Source organism: Pristiophorus japonicus, chromosome 1, assembly GCF_044704955.1.
Source record: "Pristiophorus japonicus isolate sPriJap1 chromosome 1, sPriJap1.hap1, whole genome shotgun sequence".
In the NCBI taxonomy this organism is placed as follows: domain Eukaryota; kingdom Metazoa; phylum Chordata; class Chondrichthyes; family Pristiophoridae; genus Pristiophorus; species Pristiophorus japonicus.
This window is the reverse complement of record NC_091977.1, coordinates 231500816-231524167: the sequence shown is the minus strand read 5'-3', so window position 1 is coordinate 231524167 and position 23352 is coordinate 231500816. Positions and strand designations below refer to the sequence as shown.

Below are 23352 nucleotides of genomic sequence, written 5' to 3'. Positions count from 1 at the left end.
AAATGTGTCTGATAACGGGCTGCAATTTTGTTCAGAAGAATTTGCACAGACACGAGCAGAAATGTGAAATATACCAAAGTTCCACCATACGACCCTGCTTCAAATAGTGCAGCAGAGCACACAATACAAATTGTAAAACGTGCCCTCATCAAGCAAATGTTGGATCCAAATGCAAAGGAACAACAGTTGTCGTTGGACCACAAATCAGCAAATTTTCTAATTACTTATCATAATACTCCTCATTCAACTACTGGTAGAACACCAACAGAGTTGTTTCTCAAATGATAGCCACAAACCAGGTTCACGTTGTTAAAGCCATACTTGGCACAGTCAGTAGAACAGAAACAATTAAGACAGGAAGAGAATCATGATAGAGGTAGAGTAAGAGAGAGAAGTTTAAAATTGAATCAGAATGTTAGAGTTAAGAACCATTACCATAAATGGTTAAAATGGTTACCAGGAAGAATAGTGAAGATATGTGGCTCTCGCACATATTTGGTCAAGATGTTTGATCAAGGACAGGTTAGGTTTGTTCACATTGATCATATTTTACCTACAGATGTGGAAGGAGTTGAAAGTTGGAATGATTCGATCATTTCTGATGAGTCAGATAGTCTTGTTATAAGTAGAGTACCAGTAGTAAATCCTACATCAGTTGTACTAGGAACAAGTCTAAGAGAAAGTCAGAATTTAAGTCTGAGTCCGAGTCAGGCAGACAAACAGTCTGAAGTTGTAGAGAGTCCAAATGTAAATCGCGGGTTGCCCTTGGGGAAAAACTGTCCTCAGGCTAAGCCTAGAACGAGTCTAAGTTCAACACCAAGTTTGGAAAGTTCTGTTCGAGGGTCAAGATATCCTCTTCGAAGCAGAAAACCAGTGGTTAAGATGACTTGCAAAATAAGTCCATATCTTTTGTTATGGATAACCATACAAGTTATGTATGATGATTATTTGTTATAATTACTTCTTCATTAAGGAGGGAGAAGTGTAACAGATCTCCCCCAAGTGGACTACTGCTCCACCTAGTGCACTACTGTGGTAATGCAACTGCTCATGTAAATACAATAAAAGCATCCGGTGACAAGTTCCAGATTGAAGCCATCTTGAGTGTGTGTGCTTTAGTGATGTCGTAAGGAAAATATTACAAGAGGCATTATAAATTAAAGGATGCAATTCTAAAGGGTGTGCATGAATAGAGAGACCTGGGGGTATCTGTGCACAAATCGTTGAAGGTGGCAGCGCAGGTTGAGAAAGCAGTTGAAAAAGCATATGGGATCCTGGGCTTCATAAATAGAGGCATAGAGTACAAAAGCAAGGAAGTTACGATGAATTTTTATTAAAAAAACTGGTTCGGCATCAGCTGGAGCATTGTGTCCAATTCTGGGCACTGCACTCTAGAAAGGATGTGAAGGTCTTAGAGAGGGTGCAGAAAAGATTTACAAGAATGGTTCCCGGTATGAGGTGCTTCAGTTACATGGATACACTGGAGAAGCTGGCAAAAAAACAAAGGTGACGTCAAAGCCTAGGGGGTAAGTGATTGGCTGGTGATTGGTGAGTAGTTTTTCTTTTTCTTCTTATATTGGTCAGTAACTTTTAACATTGTTATTACCAGTTTAAGTGTATCTAAGGGTTAAGTCATGGCAGGAGAGCTCGGTCGGGTGTTATGCTCCTCCTGTACCATGTGGGAACTCAGGGACGCTTCCGGTGTCCCTGACGACTACGTGTGTGAGAAGTGTATCCGCCTCCAGCTCCTGACGGGCCGCGTTGCGGAATTGGAGCTGAGGGTGGATTCACTCTGGAGCATCCACGATGCTGAGAATGACGTGAGTATCACGTGTAGTGAGTTGGTCTTACCGCAGGGAAAGGGTCCACAGCCAGATAGGGAATGGAAGACCAACAGGAAGAGTAGAGCAAGGAAGGTAGTGCAGGGGTCCCCTGCGGTCATCCCCCTGCAAAACAGATACACCGCTTTGGGTACTGTTGAGGGGAATGACTCATCAGGGGAGGGCAGCAGCAGCCAAGTTCATGGCACCGTGGCTGGCTCTGCTGCACAGGAGGGCAAGAAAAAGAGTGGGAGAGCGATAGTGATAGGGGATTCAATTGTGAGGGGAATAGATAGGCGTTTCTGCGGCCGCAACCGAGACTCCAGGATGGTATGTTGCCTCCCTGGTGCAAGGGTCAAGGATGTCTCGGAGCGGGTGCAGGACATTCTGAAATGGGAGGGAGAACAGCCAGTTGTCGTGGTGCACATTGGTACCAACGACATAGGCAAAAAAAGGGATGAGGTCCTACGAAACGAATTTAAGGAGCTAGGAGCTAAATTAAAAAGTAGGACCTCAAAAGTAGTAATCTCGGGATTGCTACCAGTGCCACGTGATAGTCAGAGTAGGAATCGCAGGATAGCGCAGATGAATACGTGGCTTGAGCAGTGGTGCAGCAGGGAGGGATTCAAATTCCTGGGGCATTGGGACCGGTTCTGGGGGAGGTGGGACCAGTACAAACCGGACGGTCTGCACCTGGGCAGGACTGGAACCAATGTCCTAGGGGGAGTGTTTGCTAGTGCTGTTGGGGAGGATTTAAACTAATATGGCAGGGGGATGGGAACCAATGCAGGGAGACAGAGGGAAACAAAAAGGAGCCAAAAGCAAAAGACAGAAAGGAGATGAGGAAAAGTGTAGGGCAGAGAAACCCAAGGCAAAGAACAAAAAGGGCCACTGTACAGCAAAATTCTAAAAGGACAAAGGGTGTTAATAAAACAAGCCTGAAGGCTTTGTGTCTTAATGCAAGGAGTATCCGCAATAAGGTGGATGAATTAATTGTGCAAATAGATGTTAACAAATATGATGTGATTGGGATTACGGAGACGTGGCTCCAGGATGATCAGGGCTGGGAACTCAACATTCAGGGGTATTCAACATTCAGGAAGGATAGAATAAAAGGAAAAGGAGGTGGGGTAGCATTGCTGGTTAAAGAGGAGATTAATGCAATAGTTAGGAAAGACATTAGCTTGGATGATGTGGAATCTATATGGGTAGAGCTGCAGAACACCAAAGGGCAAAAAACGTTAGTAGGAGTTGTGTACAGACCTCCAAACAGTAGTAGGGATGTTGGGGAGGGCATCAAACAGGAAATTAGGGGTGCATGCAATAAAGGTGTAGCAGTTATAATGGGTGACTTTAATATGCACATAGATTGGGCTAGCCAAACTGGAAGCAATACGGTGGAGGAGGATTTCCTGGAGTGCATAAGGGATGGTTTTCTAGACCAATATGTTGAGGAACCAACTAGGGGGGAGGCCATCTTAGACTGGGTGTTGTGTAATGAGAGAGGATTAATTAGCAATCTCATTGTGCGAGGCCCCTTGGGGAAGAGTGACCATAATATGGTGGAATTCTGCATTAGGATGGAGAATGAAACAGTAATTTCAGAGACCATGGTCCAGAACTTAAAGAAGGCTAACTTTGAAGGTATGAGGCGTGAATTGGCTAGGATAGATTGGCGAATGATACTTAGGGGGTTGACTGTGGATGGGCAATGGCAGACATTTAGAGACCGCATGGATGAAGTACAACAATTGTACATTCCTGTCTGGCGTAAAAATAAAAAGGGGAAGGTGGCTCAACCGTGGCTATCTAGGGAAATCAGGGATAGTATTAAAGCCAAGGAAGTGGCATACAAATTGGCCAGAAATAGCAGCGAACCTGGGGACTGGGAGAAATTTAGAACTCAGCAGAGGAGGACAAAGGGTTTGATTAGGACAGGGAAAATGGAGTACGAGAAGAAGCTTGCAGGGAACATTAAGGCGGATTGCAAAAGTTTCTATAGGTATGTAAAGAGAAAAAGGTTGGTGAAGACAAACGTAGGTCCCCTGCAGTCAGAATCAGGGGAAGTCATAACGGGGAACAAAGAAATGGCGGATCAATTGAACAAGTACTTTGGTTCGGTATTCACGAAGGAGGATACAAACAACCTTCCGGATATAAAAGGGGTCAGAGGGTCTAGTAAGGAAGAGGAACTGAGGGAAATCTTTATTAGTCGGGAAATTGTGTTGGGGAAATTGATGGGATTGAAGGCCGATAAATCCCCAGGGCCTGATGGCCTGCATCCTAGAGTACTTAAGGAGGTGGCCTTGGAAATAGCGGATGCATTGACAGTCATTTTCCAACATTCCATTGACTCTGGATCAGTTCCTATGGAGTGGAGGGTAGCCAATGTAACCCCACTTTTTAAAAAAGGAGGGAGAGAGAAAACAGGGAATTATAGACCGGTCAGCCTGACCTCAGTAGTGGGTAAAATGATGGAATCAATTATTAAGGATGTCATAGCAGTGCATCTGGAAAATGGTGACATGATAGGTCGAAGTCAGCATGGATTTGTGAAAGGGAAATCATGCTTGACAAATCTTCTGGAATTTTTTGAGGATGTTTCCAGTAAAGTGGACAAAGGAGAACCAGTTGATGTGGTATATTTGGACTTTCAGAAGGCTTTCGACAAGGTCCCACACAAGAGATTAATGTGCAAAGTTAAAGCACATGGGATTGGGGGTAGTGTGCTGACGTGGATTGAGAACTGGTTGTCAGACAGGAAGCAAAGAGTAGGAGTAAACGGGTACTTTTCAGAATGGCAGGCAGTGACTAGTGGAGTGCCGCAAGGTTCTGTGCTGGGGCCCCAGCTGTTTACATTGTACATTAATGATTTAGACGAGGGGATTAAATGCAGTATCTCCAAATTTGCGGATGATACTAAGTTGGGTGGCAGTGTGAGCTGCGAGGAGGATGCTATTAGGCTGCAGAGTGACTTGGATAGGTTAGGTGAGTGGGCAAATGCATGGCAGATGAAGTATAATGTGGATAAATGTGAGGTTATCCACTTTGGTGGTAAAAACAGAGAGACAGACTATTATCTGAATGGTGACAGATTAGGAAAAGGGAAGGTGCAACGAGACCTGGGTGTCATGGTACATCAGTCATTGAAGGTTGGCATGCAGGTACAGCAGGCGGTTAAGAAAGCAAATGGCATGTTGGCCTTCATAGCGAGGGGATTTGAATACAGGGGCAGGGAGGTGTTGCTACAGTTGTACAGGGCCTTGGTGAGGCCACACCTGGAGTATTGTGTACAGTTTTGGTCTCCTAACTTGAGGAAGGACATTCTTGCTATTGAGGGAGTGCAGCGAAGGTTCACCAGACTGATTCCCGGGATGGCGGGACTGACCTATCAAGAAAGATTGGATCAATTGGGCTTGTATTCACTGGAGTTCAGAAGAATGAGAGGGGACCTCATAGAAACGTTTAAAATTCTGACGGGTTTAGACAGGTTAGATGCAGAAAGAATGTTCCCAATGTTGGGGAGGTCCAGAACCAGGGGTCACAGTCTGAGGATAAGGGGTAAGCCATTTAGGACCGAGATGAGGAGAAACTTCTTCACCCAGAGAGTGGTGAACCTGTGGAATTCTCTACCACAGAAAGTAGTTGAGGCCAATTCACTAAATATATTCAAAAGGGAGTTAGATGAAGTCCTTACTACTCGGGGGATCAAGGGTTATGGCGAGAAAGCAGGAAGGGGGTACTGAAGTTTCATGTTCAGCCATGAACTCATTGAATGGCGGTGCAGGCTAGAAGGGCTGAATGGCCTGCTCCTGCACCTATTTTCTATGTTTCTATGTTTCTATGTTGTTCTCCTCAGAGCAGAGAAGGTTGAGAGGAAATTTGATATAGGTGTTCAAAATCATGTGGGGTCGAGACAGAGTAGATAGAGAGAAACTGTTAGAATCATAGACTCATAGAATGGTTAGAGCACAGAAGGAGGCCATTCAGCCCGTCGAGCCTGTACCGGCTCTCTGCAACAACACTTCAGCTAGTCCCACACCCCGGTCCTTTCCCTGTAGCCCTGCATTTTTTTTTCCTTATCCAATTTCCTTTTGAAAGCCACAATTAGTTTTGCCTCCACCACCTTTTCAGGCAATGAATTCGAGATCCTAACCACTCACTGCATAAAAAGGTTTTTCCTCATGACGCCTTTGGTTCTTTTGCCAATCACCTTAAATCTGTGTCCTCTGGTTCTCAACCCTTCTGCAAATGGGAACAGTTTCTCTCTATCTACTCTGTCTAGACCCCTCATGATTTAGAATTGTACATAGCATAAGAAATAGGAGCAGGAGCATGAGTAGGCCATCTCATCCCTTGAGCCTGCTCTGCCATTCAATAAGATCTTGGCTGATCTGATATTGGCCTCAACTCCACTTCCCTGCCCTCTCCCAATTGCCATACCTTTCTTACAAGCCTCCATTATTTCTTGATTTATACTCTGTCCTACAATGTGGCTACTGTTTGGGGGCCTGTGACCACTCCCACCAGTGACTTCTTTCCCTTATTATTTCTTATCTCCACCCAAACTGATTCTACATTTTTATTTTCTGTGCCAATATCACTTCTCACTACTGCACTGATCTCATCCTTTATTAACAGGGTTACCCTGCCTCCTTTTCCTTTCTGCCTATCCCTCCAAAATGGCATATACCCTGAATATTCAGTTCCCAGCCTTGGTCACCTTGCAACCATGTCTCTGTAACTGCTATGAGATAGAAACATAGAAACATAGAAAATAGGTGCAGGAGCAGGCCATTCAGCCCTTCCAGCCTGCACCGCCATTCAACGAGTTCATGGCTGAACATGAAACTTCAGTACCCACTTCCTGCTTTCACGCCATACCCCTTGATCCCCCGAGTAGTAAGGACTTCATCTAACTCCCTTTTGAATATATTTAGTGAATTGGCCTCAACTACTTCCTGTGGTAGAGAATTCCACAGGTTCACCACTCTCTGGGTGAAGAAGTTTCTCCTTATCTCGGTCCTAAATGGCTTACCCCTTATCCTTAGACTGTGACCCCTGGTTCTGGACTTCCCCAACATTGGGAACATTCTTCCTGCATCCAACCTGTCCAAACCCGTCAGAATTTCTAAACGTTTCTATGAGGTCCCCTCTCACTCTTCTGAACTCCAGTGAATACAAGCCCAGTTGATTCAGTCTTTCTTGATAGGTCAGTCCCACCATCCCGGGAATCAGTCTGGTGAATCTTCGCTGCACTCCCTCAACAGCAAGTATGTCCTTCCTCAAGTTAGGAGACCAAAACTGTACACAATACTCCAGGTGTGGCCTCACCAAGGCCCTGTACAACTGTAGCAACACCTCCCTGCCCCTGTACTCAAATCCCCTCGCTATGAAGGCCAACATGCCATTTGCTTTCTTAACCGCCTGCTGTACCTGCATGCCAACCTTCAATGACTGATGTACCATGACACCCAGGTCTCGTTGCACCTTCCCTTTTCCTAATCTGTCACCATTCAGATAATAGTCTGTCTCTCTGTTTTTACCACCAAAGTGGATAACCTCACATTTATCCACATTATACTTCATCTGCCACGCATTTGCCCACTCACCTAACCTATCCAAGTCACTCTGTAGCCTCATAGCATCCTCCTCGCAGCTCACACTGCCACCCAACTTAGTGTCATCCGCAAATTTGGAGATACTACATTTAATCCCCTCGTCTAAATCATTAATGTACAATGTAAACAGCTGGGGCCCCAGCACAGAACCCTGCGGTACCCCACTAGTCACTAGATCATACCCATTTATTTCTATTTGTGCCATCAACTCATCTATCTTGTTACAAATGCTGCGTGCATTCAGATCAGGAGCTTTTCATTTTATCTTTTCACCATTTTTCCCTACTCCGACCCCACTTTCTGATGCACATTCTGATACGCTCTGTCCCTTCCTGTCACACTCTGTTTATCATTACGCCTATCGTTATCATGCACTATTGCCTTCTCCTTTCTCTTTGACTTTTTAACTTTCTGCTCACCGGATCCCTCCCCCCTACTAATTAGTTTAAAGCCCTATCTACAGCCCTAGTTATTCGATTCGCCAGGACACTGGTCCCAGCATGGTTCAAATGAAGCCCATCCCAAATGAACAGCTCCCTCTTATCCCAGTACCGATGCCAGTGCCCCATGAATTGAAACCCATTTCTCCCACACCAAACTTTGAGCCACATGTTTATCTCTCTGATCTTATTGACCCTGTGCAAATTTGCTTGAGCCTCAGGTAGTAAACTTTTGTGGTTGTGCTTTTTAAATTTAGCCCCTAGCTGCACATACTCCCTCAACAGAACCTCTTCCTTTGTCCGACCTATGTCATTGATACCTACGTGGACCATACCAACTGGATCTTTCCCCTCCCCCTCCAAACTCCTGTCCAGCCCAGAGGCGATGTCCTTAACCCTGGCACCTTCCCTCTCTTCCCTTCCCTGATGTATCGCAGTGTCTGAAGCTCGGACTCCAGCTCCTCAACTCTGAGCTGAAGCTCCTTGAGCCGCCAACACTTACTGCAGATGTGGTTGCGGTGGATCACAATGGTGTCCACCAGTTCCCACATGCTGCAGCTGCCACACATCACCTCCCCTACCATCTCTAATGTATTTTATTTAATGAATTAAGTTTTCAAGTTTTGAGTGTTTTGTTTTTAATCCCAGCTCTTAATTCAAACCAAAGCCCAAGAAAAAGAGAAAATACAGACCAACCAATCACTTCCCTGCCTTCCTGTGATGTTACACTTTGATTTATTTTTACTTCTCTCCCTCACAGGTGTGTTGGGCTATCCCTTTCATCTCCCGCTCTGGTTGGCTCTCTCACTTCAACTTCTCCCACTCTCGCGCCCTTTTACCTCCCACTCTCTAGTTTATATTGTCTCTCTTTGTTCTTCCTACCAAATTGCATCATTTTGCATTTTCTGCGTTAAATTTCATCTGCTATCTGTCCGCCCATTCCACCTCTCTACGCCCTGCTGAAGTCTATCACTATCCTCCTCACTATACTTCCAAGTTTTGTGTCTTCTGCAAATTTTTTAATTGTGTCCTGTACACCCAAGTCTAAGTTCCCATTGGTGGAAGGGTCGAAACATAGAAACAAAGAAAATAGGTGCAGGAGTAGGCCATTCGGCCCTTCGAGCCTGCACCACCATTCAATAAGATCATGGCTGATCATTCACCTCAGTACCCCTTTCCAGTTTTCTCTCCATACCCCTTGATCCCTTTAGCTGTAAGGGCCATATCTAACTCCTGCTTGAATATATCCAACGAACTGGCATCAACAACTCTCTGCGGCAGGGAATTCCACAGGTTAACAACTCTCTGAGTGAAGAAGTTTCTCCTCATCTCAGTCCTAAATGGCTTGCCCCTTATCCTTAGACTATGTCCCCTGATTCTGGACTTCCCCAACATCGGGAACATTCTTCCCGCATCGAACCTGTCCATTCCCGTCGGAATTTTATACGTTTCTATGAGATCCCCTCATATCCTTCTAAACTCGAGTGAATACAGGCCAGTCGATCCAATCTCTCCTCATATGTCAGTCCTGCCATCCCGGAAATCAATCTGGTGAACCTTCGCTGCACTCCCTCAATAGCAAGAACGTCCTTCCTCAGATTAAGGGACCAGAACTGAACACAATATTCCAGGTGAGGCCTCACTAAGGCCCTGTACAACTGCAGTAAGACCTCCCTGCTCCTATACTCAAATCCCCTAGCTATGAAGGCCAACATACCATTTGCCTTCTTCACCGCCTGCTGTACCTGCATGGCAACTTTCAATGATTGATGTACCATGACACCCAGGTCTCGTTGCACCTTCCCTTTTCCTAATCTGCCGCCACTGAGATAATATTCTGCCTTCGTGTTTTTGCCCTCAAAGTGGATAACCTCACATTTATCCACATTATACTGCATCTGCCATGTAGTTGCCCACTCGCCTAACCTGTCCAAGTCACCCTGCAGCCTCTTAGCGTCCTCCTCACAGCTCACACCGCCACCCAGTTTAGTGTCATCTGCAAACTTGGAGATACTACACTCAATTCCATAATCTAAATCATTAATGTATATTGTAAAGAGCTGGGGTCCCAGCACTGAGCCCTACGGCACCCCACTAGTCACTGCCTGCCATTCTGAAAAAGACCCGTTTATCCCGACTCTCTGCTTCCTGTCTGCCAACCAGTTCTCTATCCACATCAGTACATTACCCCCAATACCATGTGCATTGATTTTGCACACCAATCTCTTGTGTGGGACCTTGTCAAAAGCCTTTTGAAAGTCCAAATACACCACATCCACTGGTTCTCCCTTGTCCACTCTACTAGTTACATCCTCAAAAAATTCCAGAAGATTTGTCAAGCATGATTTCCCTTTCATAAATCCATGCTGACTTGGACCAATCCTATCACTGCTTTCCAAATGTGCTGCTATTTCATCCTTAATGATTGATTCCAATATTTTCCCCACTACTGATGTCAGGCTAACCGGTCTATAATTACTCATTTTCTCTCTCCCTCCTTTTTTATAAAGTGGTGTTACATTAGCTACCCTCCAGTCCATAGGAACTGATCCAGATTCGATAGACTGCTGGAAAATTATCACCAATGCATCCACTATTTCTAGGGCCACTTCCTTAAGTAATTTGGGATGTAGACTATCAGGCCCTGGGGATTTATCGGCCTTCAATCCTGTCAATTTCCCGAACACAATTTCCCGCCTAATAAGGATATCCTTCAATTCCTCCTTCTCACTCGACCCTCGGTCCCCTAGTACATCCGGAACGTTATTTGTGTCTTCCTTTGTGAAGGCAGAACCAAAGTACTTGTTCAATTGGTCTGCCATTTCTTTGTTCCCCATTATAAATTCACCCGAATCCGACTGCAAGGGACCTACGTTTGTCTTCACTAATCTTTTTCTCTTCACATATCTATAGAAGCTTTTGCAGTCAGATTTTATGTTTCTGGCAAGCTTCCTCTCATACTCTATTTTCCCCCTCTTAATTAAACCCTTTGTCCTCCTCTGCTGAATTCTAAATTTCTCCCAGTCCTCTGGTTTGCTGCTTTTTCTGGCTAATTTGTATGCCTCTTCCTTGGATTTAACACGATCCTTAATTTCCCTTGTTAGCCACGGTTGAGCCACCTTCCCTATTTTATTTTTACTCCAGACAGGGATGTACAATTGTTGAAGTTCGTCCATATGATCTTTAAATGTTTGCCATTGCCTATCCACCGTCAAACCTTTAAGTATCAATTGCCAATCTAATCTAGCCAATTCGCGCCTCATACCATCAAAATTACCTTTCCTTAAGTTCAGGACCCTAGTTTCTGAATTAACTTTGTCACTCTCCATCTTAATAAAGAATTCTACCATATTATGGTCACTCTTCCTCAAGAGGCCTCGCACAACAAGATTGCTAATTAGTTCCTTCTCATTACACATCACCCAATCTAGGATGGTCAGCTCTCTAGTTGGTTCCTCGATATATTGGTCTAGAAAACCATCCCTAATACACTCCAGGAAATCCTCCTCCACCGCATCACTACCAGTTAGCTTAGCCCAATCAATATGTAGATTAAAGTCGCCCATGATTACTGCTGTACCTCTATTGCACACATCCCTTATTTCTTTTTTGATGCTGTCCCCAACCTCACTTCTACTATTTGGTGGCCTGTACACAACTCCCACTAGCATTTTCTACCCTTTGGTATTCCGTAGCTCCACTCATACCGATTCCACATCATCCAAGCTAATGTCCTTCCTTACAATTGCATTAATTTCCTCTTTAACCAGCAACGCTACCCGGCCTCCTTTTCCTTTTTGTCTATCCTTTCTAAATGTTGAACATCCTTGGATGTTGAGTGCCCAGCCTTGGTCATCCTGAAGCCATGTCTCCGTGATGCCAATCACATCGTATCCGTTAACTGCTATCTGCGCAGTTAGTTCATCCACCTTATTCCGAATACTCCTCGCATTGAGGCACAGAGCCTTCAGGCTTGTCTTTTTAACACATTTTGACCCTTTAGAATTTTGCTGTAAAGTGGCCCTTTTTGTTTTTTGCCTTGGGTTTCTCTGCCCTCCACTTTTACTATTCTCCTTTCTATCTTTTGCTTCTGTCTCCATTTTGTTGCCCTATGTCTCCCTGCATAGGTTCCCATCCCCCTGCCATATTCGTTTAACTCCTCCCAAACAGCACTAGCAAACACTCCCCCTCGGACATTGGTTCCGGTCCTGCCCAGGTGCAGACTGTCCGGTTTGTACTGGTCCCACCTCCCCCAGAACCGGTTCCAATGCCCCAGGATTTTGAATCCCTCCCTTCTGCACCACTGCTCAAGCCACATATTCATCTGAGCTATCCTGTGATTCCTACTCTGACTAGCATGTGGCACTGGTAGCAATCCTGAGATTACTACTTTTGAGGTCCTACTTTTTAATTTAACTCCTAGCTCCTTAAATTCGTCTCGTAGGACCTCACCCCGTTTTTTACCTATATCGTTGGTACCAATGTGCACCACGACAGCTGGCTGTTCACCCTCCATTTTTAGAATGTCCTGCACCTGCTCCGAGACATCCTTGACGCTTGCACCAGGGAGGCAACATACCATCCTGGAGTCTCGATTGCGGCCGCAGAAACGTCTATCTATTCCCCTTACAATTGAATCCCCTATCACTATCGTTCTCCCACTCTTTTTCCTGCCCTCCTGTGCAGCAGAGCCAGCCACGGTGCCATGAACCTGACCGCTGCTGCTCTCCCCTGACGAGTCATTCCCCCTCAACAGTACCCATCTGTTTTGTAGGGGGATGACCGCAGGGGACCCCTGCACTACCTTCCTTGCACTGCTCTTCCTGTTGGTCTTCCATTTCCTATCTGGTTGTGTACTCTTTTCCTACGGTATGACCAACTCACTAAACCTGCTATTCACGTCATTCTCAGCATCGTGGATGCTCCAGAGTGAATCCACCCGCAGCTCCAGTGCCACAGTGCGGTCTGTTAGGATCTGCAGGCGGATACACTTCCCGCACACATAGTCGTCAGGGACACCAGAAGCGTCCCTGACTTCCCACATTGTACAGGAGGAGCATAACGCATGTCCGAGCTCTCCTGCCATGACTTAACCCTTAGATAAACTTAATTTGGCAACAACAATGCTAAAGGTTACTTACTGATATAGAAAAGAAAAAGAAAAACTACTCACCAATCACCAGCCAATCACTTACACCCTTGGCTGTGACGTCACCTTTCGATTTCTTTCTACTTCTTTTTTGCCTTCTCTCCCCACTGCAGCTGCACCAGCTGGGCCTTTATAGGCCTCTTGCCGATCTGCCGCCCAAACTCCCGCCTCTCCGAACTCCCCAAGCTCCTGGTCTCGCTGGCCTTTATAGGCCTCTTGCCGATCTGCCGCCCGAACTCCCGCCTCTCCGACTCCCCGAGCTCTTGGTCTCGCTGGCGTTTATAGGCCTCTCGCCGATCTGCAACCCGAACTCCCGCCTCTCCGAACTCCCCGAGCTCTTGGTCTCGCTGGCCTTTATAGGCCTCTCGCCGATCTGCCCCCCGAACTCCCGCCTCTCCGAACTCCCCGGACTCCTGGTCTCGCTGGCGTTTATAGGCCTCTCGCCAATCTGCCTTCCTTCGTGTCTTCCTTCGTGAAGACAGAACCAAAGTATTTGTTGGACCAGTTCACCATTTCTTTGTTCCCCGTTATAAATTCACCTGAATCTGACTGCAAGGGACCTACGTTTATTTTCACTAATCTTTTTCTCTTCACATATCTATAGAAGCTTTTGCAGTCAGTTTTTATGTTCCCAGCAAGCATTCTCTTATACTCTATTTTCCCCCTCCTAATTAAACCCTTTGTCCTCCTCTGCTGTATTACAAAATTCTCCCACTCCTCAGGTTTGCTGCTATTTCTGGCCAATTTATATGCCTCTTCCTTGGATTTAACACTATCATTAATTTCCCTTGTTAGCCACGGTTGAGCCACCTTCCCCATTTTATTTTTACTCCAGACAGGGATGTACAATTGTTGAAGTTCATCCATGTGATCTTTAAATGTTTGCCATTGCCTATCCACCGTCAACCCTTTAATTATCACTCGCCAGTTTATTCTAGCCAATTCATGTCTCATACCATCAAAGTTACCTTTCCTTAAGTTCAGGACCCCAGTCTCTGAATTAACTGTGTCACTCTCCATCTTAATAAAGAATTCTACCATATTATGGTCACTCTTCCCCAAGGGGCCTCGCACAACAAGATTGTTAATTAGTCCTTTCTCATTACACATCACCCAGTCTAGGATAGCCAGCCCTCTAGTTGGTTCCTCGACATATTGGTCTAGAAAACCATCCCTAATACACTCAAGGAAATCTTCCTCCACCGCATTGCTACCAGTTTGGTTAGCCCAATCAATATGTAGATTAAGTCGCCCATGATAACTGCTGTACCTTTATAGCACGCATCCCTAATTTCTTGTTTGATGCAGTCCCCAACCTCAACTACTAGTGTTTGGTGGTCTGTACACAACTCCCATTAGCGGTTTCTGCCCTTTAGTATTCCGTAGCTCCACTCATACCGATTCCACATCATCTAAGCTAGTATCCTTCCTTACTATTGCATTAATTTCCTCTTTAACTAGCAATGCCACCCCACCTACTTTTCCTTTCTGTCTATCCTTCCTAAATGTTGAATACGCCTGGATGTTGAGTTCCCAGCCTTGGTCACCCTGGAGCCATGTCTCCATGGTGTCAATTACATCATATCCGTTAACTGCTATCTGCAAAGTTAATTCGTCCACCTTATTCCGAATACTCCTCGCATTGAGGCACAGAGCCTTCAGGCTTGTTTTTTTATCACCCTTTGCCCCTTTAGAATTTTGTTGTAATGTGGCCCTTTTTGCTTTTTGCCTTGGGTTTCTCTGCCCTCCACTTTTACTTTTCTTCTTTCTATTTTTGGTCTGCTCCCATTCTACTTCCCTCTGTCTCTCTGCATAGGTTCCCATCCCCCTGCCATATTATTTGAACCCCTCCCCAACAGCACTAGCAAACATTTCCCCTAGGACATTGGTTCTGGTCCTGTCCAGGTGCAGACCGTCCGGTTTGTACTGGTCCCACCTCCCCCAGAACCGCTTCCAATGCCCCAGGAATTTGAATCCCTCCCTTCTGCACCACTCCTCAAGCCACGTATTCATCTGAGCTATCCTGCGATTCCTACTCTGACTAGCACGTGGCACTGGTAGCAATCCTGAGATTACTACTTTTGAGGTCCTTTTTTTTAATTTGGCGAGAACCAGGGGATACAGATTTAAGGTGATTGGCAGAAGAACCAAAGGCAACATGAGGAAAAGCTTTTTTACGCAGCGAGTGGTTAGGATCTGGAATGCACTGCCTGATAGGCTGGATGGAGGCAGATTCAATCGTAGCTTTCAAAAGGGAATTGGATAAATACCTGAAGGAAAAAATTTGCAGGGCTATGGGGAAAGGCCTGGGTAGTGGGACTAGCTGAAGTGCTCTTTCAGGGAGCCGGTACAGGCTCGAGGGGCCAGATGGCCCACTTCTGTGCTGTAACCATTGTACGATTCTGATTGTGGAAGCTTGCTGTGCACAAACTAACTGCTGCATTTCCTACATTACAACAGTGACTATACTTCACTATACTCCCCTGGGAGGACAGATGCACCAACTCTAGCGTCCCCGACCAGGCCAACATCCCCAGCATTGAAGCACTGACCACACTTGATCAGCTCCGCTGGAGAGGCCACATTGTCCGCATGCAAGACACCAGACTCCCAAAGCAAGCGCTGTACTCGGAACTCCTTCACAGCAAACAAGCCAAAGTTGGGCAGAGGAAACGTTACAGGGACACCCTCAAAGCCTCCCTGATAAAGTGCAACATCCCCACTGACACTTGGGAGTCCCTGGCCAAAGACAGCCCTAAATGCGGGAAGTGCATCCGGGAGAGCGCTGAGCACCTCGAGTCTCATCGCCGAAAGCATGCAGAAATCAAGCGCAGGCAGCAGAAAGAGTGTGCGGCAAACCTGTCCCACCCTCCCTTTCCTTCAACGACTATCTGTCCCACCTGTGACAGGGATTGTGGCTCTCCTATTGGACTGTTCAGCCACCTAAGGACTCATTTTAAGAGTGGAAGCAAGTCTTCCTCGATTTCGAGGGACTGCGCACGATGATGATGATAAGTACTTCATTGGCTGTAAAGGGCTTTGGGACGTCCTGGGGTCATGAAAGGCGCTATATAAATGCAAGTCTTCTTTCTCTCCAATGAAAGTCTCCCTCTAGTGGTGAAGATTCTGCACTACAGCCTGTCAAAACATATTGCGTGTTTTTTCTTCATTGTCTTTGAATTGTTTTGTATATATTAGTTGTAAAAATACTGGAGATGTGGAAAAAGGGCTGTGTGACTAGGAGGGTGATTGGAGGGCGGGAGGTCATGTGATGAAATCTCCAGGAATATGTCCAACCAGTGCTGTCAACCCCTAGCATGGATCCTTGCTGGATGGTTGTCCAGGTTGTACAATTAGCCCTCCAGTGCTATAGCTCTATTGCTGACCTGCACACCCAGCTAGTGAGGCTTGGCTCCACAGTGGGACCGAAGCCTTACAAAATACACCGTAAGTTTTTTTTATTGGGTCATAAACATGGGGAGCCCCCAAACACTGCCCGTTTCCCCTCATTAACCTCATTTGCACAATCCTCTGCTCTACAGTTCCAAATCTTCCTCACTGACAACATAAGAACATAAGAAATAGGAGCAGGAGTAGGCCATTCGGTCCCTCAAGCCTGTTCCATCATTCAATAAGATCATGGCTGATCATCGACCTCAACTCCACTTTCCTACCTGATCCCATATCCCTTGATTTCCTTAGAGTCCAAAAATCTATCGATCTCAGCCTTGAATATACTCAACGACTGAGCATCCACAGCTCTCTGAGGCAGTGAATTCCAAAGATTCACAACCCTCTGAGTGAAGAAATTCCTCCTCGTCTCTGTCTTAAATGGCCTACCCTTTATCCTGGTAATGTGCCCTCTAGTTCTAGACACTCCAGCCAGGGGAGACAATCTTTCAGCATCTGCCGTGGGACCTGTTACCCGTGATCGAATTGTCTAAGAACAATGGCCCAGAATTTGCTGCAATACTACCAGTGAGGCTAACAGTGCTCGCCATTATTACAGGGTAATCTGACAGCAAATTCTGGTGTCTGCACATGCCCGGTTAAACGGGGAAATCCAGAAGTTGCAGTCAGAGATACCCTGCTCCTCCACAGGGTGCATTGTAATAGGACTTCACCGATAGACTCAACACTGAAATCACTGTAATGGCGTGAACTTGGGGTAATTACCTATTAGTTCCGCACTAAAAATGGCTGACAAAGTTCAGGCTGTTTCATTCAAGAGCGAGTGAGATTTTAACGGTGTAATAAGTGATAATTCCTGCTGAACAACCTCTCTGGACCTGAAAAATTAATCTTACCAATGTGGAGTCGCATTCCCTCAGAATAAAATCAATGTTGGAGATTTTTTTTCAGTTTAAATCATTTTCTTTTAGTTTGTCTGTCCTAATCCCACCTGTATTTCCCAATCTTTATTTAGATTTTGTATATCATTTGAAGCATATTTATATTTCCCGTTTTATACTTCCTGCTTTGGACTCTGCATGAGCTGAATTTTATTGGGAAAGCTGGGTTGGTGTTGGGGAGAGTCACCAAGGTGGTCGGGAACCCCAGGAGAATGGGTTTCCCGCAGGCCTTGCCGAATTTAATGTCAGGGCCTGATTTGTATGGGAAGCCTCTGTTTCTCACCCGCAGCCAGCCAGATTGAGAGGCTGGCTGGCTCCGGGAGGGTAGGCCTGCAGATCTAGGCCACACAGAGGAGGGAAGGAGGGATCGCGTAGTGGCTGGAGTGTTGTCGGAGAGCACAGGGTAGGCCAGGACCAGCACGGGTGGGGGCTGCTAAGGATAGAGGGGGGGGAGGTGGGTGGGATACGAGGAGGATCGGGAAGGGTGCGAGGAGGATCAGGGGCCAGGAGCAGCACAGGGGGTGGGGGGAGAAGCGGATCGAGTGCTGGGGTCAGCATGGTCGTGTTCAGAGGAGTAGGAGGTAGCATCACGGGGGGGCGGGGGTATCGGAGGCCTGGAGCGGGGGGGATCCGAGGCCTGGGGAGGAGAAAGCTGGGTGGGCAGGCATTGTGGGGGATCGGTGGCAGCAAGGTGGGGGTGTTGGAAGCCTAGTGGGGGGTTTCCGATTGTGGGGGTTGGATTAGGTATGGGCCTTGGATTCAGAAGGTAAGTGTAAGAGCACTTACCTCTGGATCCTGCAGTCCTCACCTTGCAGGAGGCCTGCAAAACCCGACCAGCTAAAGTTAAATTAAAAACTGAGGTTAAAGCAGAGGCTTCCAGCTTCACTATAATATTTAAATATATGACCCTCCTCCTGGCAGTGGATTGGCTGCCCACTTCCCACCCTACCCAGAAGTGCGTGAGTTGGAAGCAGATTGAGGTCGGGATTCAGATATTTAACACTTTAACTACTCACACGCTCCCAACCCGCCCATCTTTTTAGGTTAAAATCCCCCCACATCTCAGTGACGAGTCTTCGATCTGATTGGTTGAAGAGCCTTGCTGTTACTTGACCTACTCACAGACACCACAAACTCCTGCAGAGGACGCAACATGGAAACAGATGACAGATATGGGGAGATCTCTACTGTCAAGCCCACAAAACTGTCAGCAACTGTTAATGAGGTGAGCAGCGAGTGCCGTTACTTTGCCGGCAAGAGCAAAATCCGGACCATTACATCAACCAGGGCCCCGATATTTATAGTGCGGGGTGGGGGCGGAGTGGGGTGGGGAGGGTGCGGGTGAGGCCAAAAAAGGCAGAGGAACACAGCAAGGCTGGGGATGCGGAAGTTCTGCTGATCTTAATGGCTGAGCCTGGTTAACATCTCGTAGCTCCGCCTCCCACCTGGCAGCCAGCCAAATGGACAGCCCGGCCCGGTGGGCAGGAGGGAGGGGAGACCAGCAGCAGGAGGCTGAAGCCGGGGACTCTTGGGCACAGTCCCCGGCAATCGGAAGAGGGTGAGAAAGATCGTCGGCCGGGGCTGGGGGGAGGCGGGGGGGCGGGGGCTGGGGTAGGCCGAAGGCATCCTTTGACGGGATCTGGGGGGCAGGGGTGTGGGTAGAGCACTGCTGCTCCTCCTGGTGCACAAGTAGTGCTGAAACAGCCACTTACCTTGTGGAACCAATCGTTCCCGACTCCTTTCACCGCCAGGTTTTCCAGACCCCTGGAAAGCCCGCGCAGCAGCAGTGAATTTCAAACCATACTCCCAATTGCACTGTAGGAGCCCGATTTATATATGTTAATAAGGGTTCCACCCCTACACAACGTTCCACTCTGATGCCCCAGACATCCATCATCATTAAAATGACAGCAGTGCCTGTGTGGTGGATTGGGATCATATTCAGCTATGTGTCAGCTGTGGCTCAGTGGGTAGCATACTCATTTTTGAGTCAGAAGGTTGTGGGTTCCTGTCTTGCTCCAGGGACTTGAGCACAAAAATCCAGGCTGTCACTCCACTCCAGTGCAGTGCTGAGGGAGTGCTGCAGTGTTGGAGGTGCTGTCATTCAGATGAGATGTTAAACCGAGGCCCCATTTGCCCTCTCAGGTGGATGTAAAAGATCCCATGGCACTATTTTGAAGAAGAGCAGGGGAGTTATGCCTGGTATCCTGGCCAATATTTATCCCTCAATCAGCATCATAAAAAGCAGATTATCTGGTCATTGTCACATTGCTGTCTGTGGGAGCTTGCTGTGTGCAAATTGGCTGCCATGTTTCCCACATTACAACAGTGACTACACTCCAAAAGTACTTCATTGGTTGTGAAGTGCTTTGGGACATCCAGTGGTCGTAAAAGGTGCTATATAAATTCTGCGTATTTCACTTTTTAACTCCTTTCCCCCAGCCCTCCCCCTACCCACAGACCCTCTCTCGTCCTGGGGAGTTAATATCAAGGCCCAGGAGTCCACATGGCTCCTTTAAATACCCTCCTCATTGCCCCGGCAATAGCTCAGTGTTCACTGAGTCATCTACATCAAATCAGATACACAAGACCAGCAGCTGTAAACAACCAGCTTTAAAAAAAAATTATTCCATCTGCATTGCTACTGGCACCAGTCTCCTGGCATTTCCAGATCTAATCAATGCTTAACCAAACCGCATATAATGCCATTTTTTTAATTAATTAATTGATCAAGAGTATTATATGGATCGCTAATCATTGTTAATCCCAGAAATTACATGATACCCTCTTGCATAAATAATTCATACACACGGCTTTAATAAATAAAAGTCGACAAACTTCGATCAAAGCACGAACTGAGCTGTGAATATGGCCATACGATATATTGCTACACAGATTGTCTTGTTTGTCGATGGCCTTGGACTATTTTAATCTCACCATTGCATTTTGTTTCATTTAAATTAAACTTGTTACGAAGCAGTAGCTAAATGACCACTTCTGGTGGTTTCAAAAAGCTAGTCGATAAATAATGCGCGAAACCCACTCCAAATACAAAACAGTGCGCTAACCAAAACAATTCAATGATTGAAGCAAACCTTTGGGAAGTGTTCCGTCAACCGAGCTCCTGGTTGTCATAAGGAAGATCGCCAGGAGTGGAATGTCGACTGGGCTAAAGGTCATGATGAGTGGCGTTCAAAATTTTTTTCACCCAAATAGGCCGGTATTCCCTTGAATTCTGTGTCAAAACCAGAGTTTATGGATCTTAACTTCTCAGGACTCTCACAGATCCCAAAAGAGGCCCTAGTGGATCTAAGTATAAATAGGAATTTTCAAAAGACTGGAACTGGGAGATGATGGACACGAGCAGCTGGTCTTTATCCTATCCAGCCATCTGCTGGTATGTAAGCCCACTGCCTCCTGTAACAAGAGTAAGTGCATCTCTCTCATAGGCAGCTATGGATTAGGTACAACAATAGTCTGTTGCTAAAATCTCCAGTAAGTTAAGTCATCATCCTTCAGCAATTACAAGCGAATGACATTCGGTTGAAAGAGAGTTAAGTGACAGCATTAAGTGAGTTTGGTCACTGCAGCCTTGACTTGAGTTTGAAATATGTTCTTCACTGGACCCAATAGCCTTTGTGTGGAGTTCCACCTGTTCCCTGATTAATGGTGTGTATAGATTTATTTTAGGTGGAGAATGTTAGATTACCAGTCTCGCTAGGGGGTGATAACTTTGTTTCCCAACACAATTGAATGCTTGTCACTGCTGTGGTTCATTAAATAGCAAATTATATTTTGGTGTACAGTATTAAAATGTTGGCATAAAGATCTAATTTGGATTCTTCTGCAGCTATTGAGTTATGTATTTGTGTTTTTGTACTATTTATTCATTCTTCGAGGTCAAAGCTTCAATCTCGTCCCAATCAAATTTTAATGGCCACCAATCTATTTTACTTCGAATTAGCTGACAGTGCGGGGGATATTTTTTGACAGAGCTGTGAAGGATTGCGAGTCCTTCACATGTTAAATCAACAATTGCCATTTTAGCTGAGCGCAGAAGCTGATGCATTGAACCAAAATAAACATGAACAAAACGTTCGGCAGGAGCCCAATAAATGATTTGATGTAGGTGGAAATACAATTATTGTTGATAAGAAAATGGCAATAGTTGAACCAATGAGATTTTTGTTTAAGAAAAAAGACTTGTATTTATATAGCGCCTTTCACCTACCCAAAGCGCTTTGCTGCCAATGAAGTACTTTTGAAGTGTAGTCACTGTTGAAATGTAGGAAATTTGGCAGCCAATTTGTACACAGCAAGCTCCCACAAACAGAATGTGGTAATGACCAGATAATCTGCTTTTTATGATGCTGATTGACCAGGGAAAAATATTGGCCAGGTGCTAACTCTCGTGCTCTTCTTCGAAATAGTGTCATTGGATCTTTTATGCCTACCCGAGAGGGTAGACGGGGCCTCGGTTGAACGCCTCATCCGAAAGGTGGCACCTCCAACAGTGCAGCACTCCCTCAGCATTGCACTGGAGTGTCAGGATATGGACACCAAACTTGAGGGTGCTAACATCCCATTAACACCAAGCAAAGACAATGCAAATGAACCCAGATTCCAGCCAGCTCTACGTTAACACAAAATCAGTAAGGTTTTGAAGACCATTAAGCATTTTTGTTGTGAGCAAATATGAATTAATAGGCACATTTGCGAATTATAATATATGCAGAGGTATTATCACCGAGTAAAATTTTAAGCTATTATAATGCCAGTCTGGCATCATGCTCTCTGACCCCCTACAGAACTGTGAGCACTCTTAATGTATTAATGATGTACGAAATGAACTGAAGCTAATGGCCTATTTTAACTGGAATATAAAAGTGGCACGTTTCACACTCATGGGGCTCAATTTTCCCCAGTGATTTGCACCGTTCTTTTGGCGTGCGCTGCTTTTTTTGGCCTAAATTTAAAAATCCAAGTTTCCCCAAAGATTGTGCGCCAGTGTAACTCAGTTAGTTATGATTTTTTTAGGTTAGTTTTTTTTTGTGTAATCTGTTGCCTGTGCCAGTTTTTCACAATTATGCAAGTTTGGCCAACTTACATTTCTCCTCGGACGGTGTATGTGGCCACTCCCAAAAATCCTTCTGGGCACATAAGAAAAACCAGCGCACATCAAAAAATCGGCGCAGAAAGACGCCATTGTTTTTAAGTAAAGTTTTGAAGGGAGTCAAGAACACACAAATATGCATCATGAAGCTTAGTTTTTCCAACTGAAAACGCAGAAAATGGAAGTTTCATGCAATTCTTTGAGTTTTGATTTTTTTTAAAGTGCCACGCCATCACCAAATGTCTCCAAACTGGGCTCGAGGGTAGGAGAGTCGGCCGGCAGAATCGATCCATCACCCAGACACAGGGGCCCGGGGCTCAGCTTGAAAAGAAACCCGGGGAGTTGGGGGGTGTGGAAGCCGAACTGAAGGCATGAGAAACCTTACATTATTCAGTAAGCGGCATCGAATGAAGCCCGGGAAGGGAGATGGGGGCGGGGCGGGGCGGGGGGGGGCGCAGTGGAAGCTGAATTGAAGACATAAGAAGCCTTACACTATGCCACTATGCAGCAAGCAGCATCAAATGAAGCCTGGGTTGGGAGGGGTTGCCGATCTAAGCAAGCCCATTGCACATGCTCAGACCTGGGTGTGGCCCATACAAGGGCGTCGACCTTGGGGAGAGAGACAACAAAGAAGCTTGCCCTGCCTGCCATTTTGAGTTTCTTGCAAAGGTACAATTTAATCATGGAGGCAATACGGACAATCCAATACCTCATGCAACCCTTCTGTATGATGGTGCTGCGGAGGAGACGATTGATTCGACGTCATCGCATGAAGAACCTCAGAGCACATAGGATGATGGGCAGGAGGCCTTACCCACGTCGGGTATATCGAGATAGTCATTCATACCTGCACCTGA

At 46.0% G+C, this 23352-nt stretch overlaps 1 protein-coding gene across 1 annotated transcript in view; it reads right to left on the bottom strand.

Moving 5' to 3' along the window:
* Positions 1 to 20658, bottom strand: part of musk (muscle, skeletal, receptor tyrosine kinase) — a 216641-nt gene extending 195983 nt beyond the window's left edge. Inside the window, exon 1 of the mRNA XM_070870699.1 lies at positions 20478 to 20658. Within this exon, the coding sequence (XP_070726800.1) occupies positions 20478 to 20562 (85 nt within the window). The 5' untranslated portion in view covers positions 20563 to 20658. The remainder of the gene's footprint in view (positions 1 to 20477) is intronic.
* Between the last annotated feature and the right edge of the window lie 2694 nt (positions 20659 to 23352).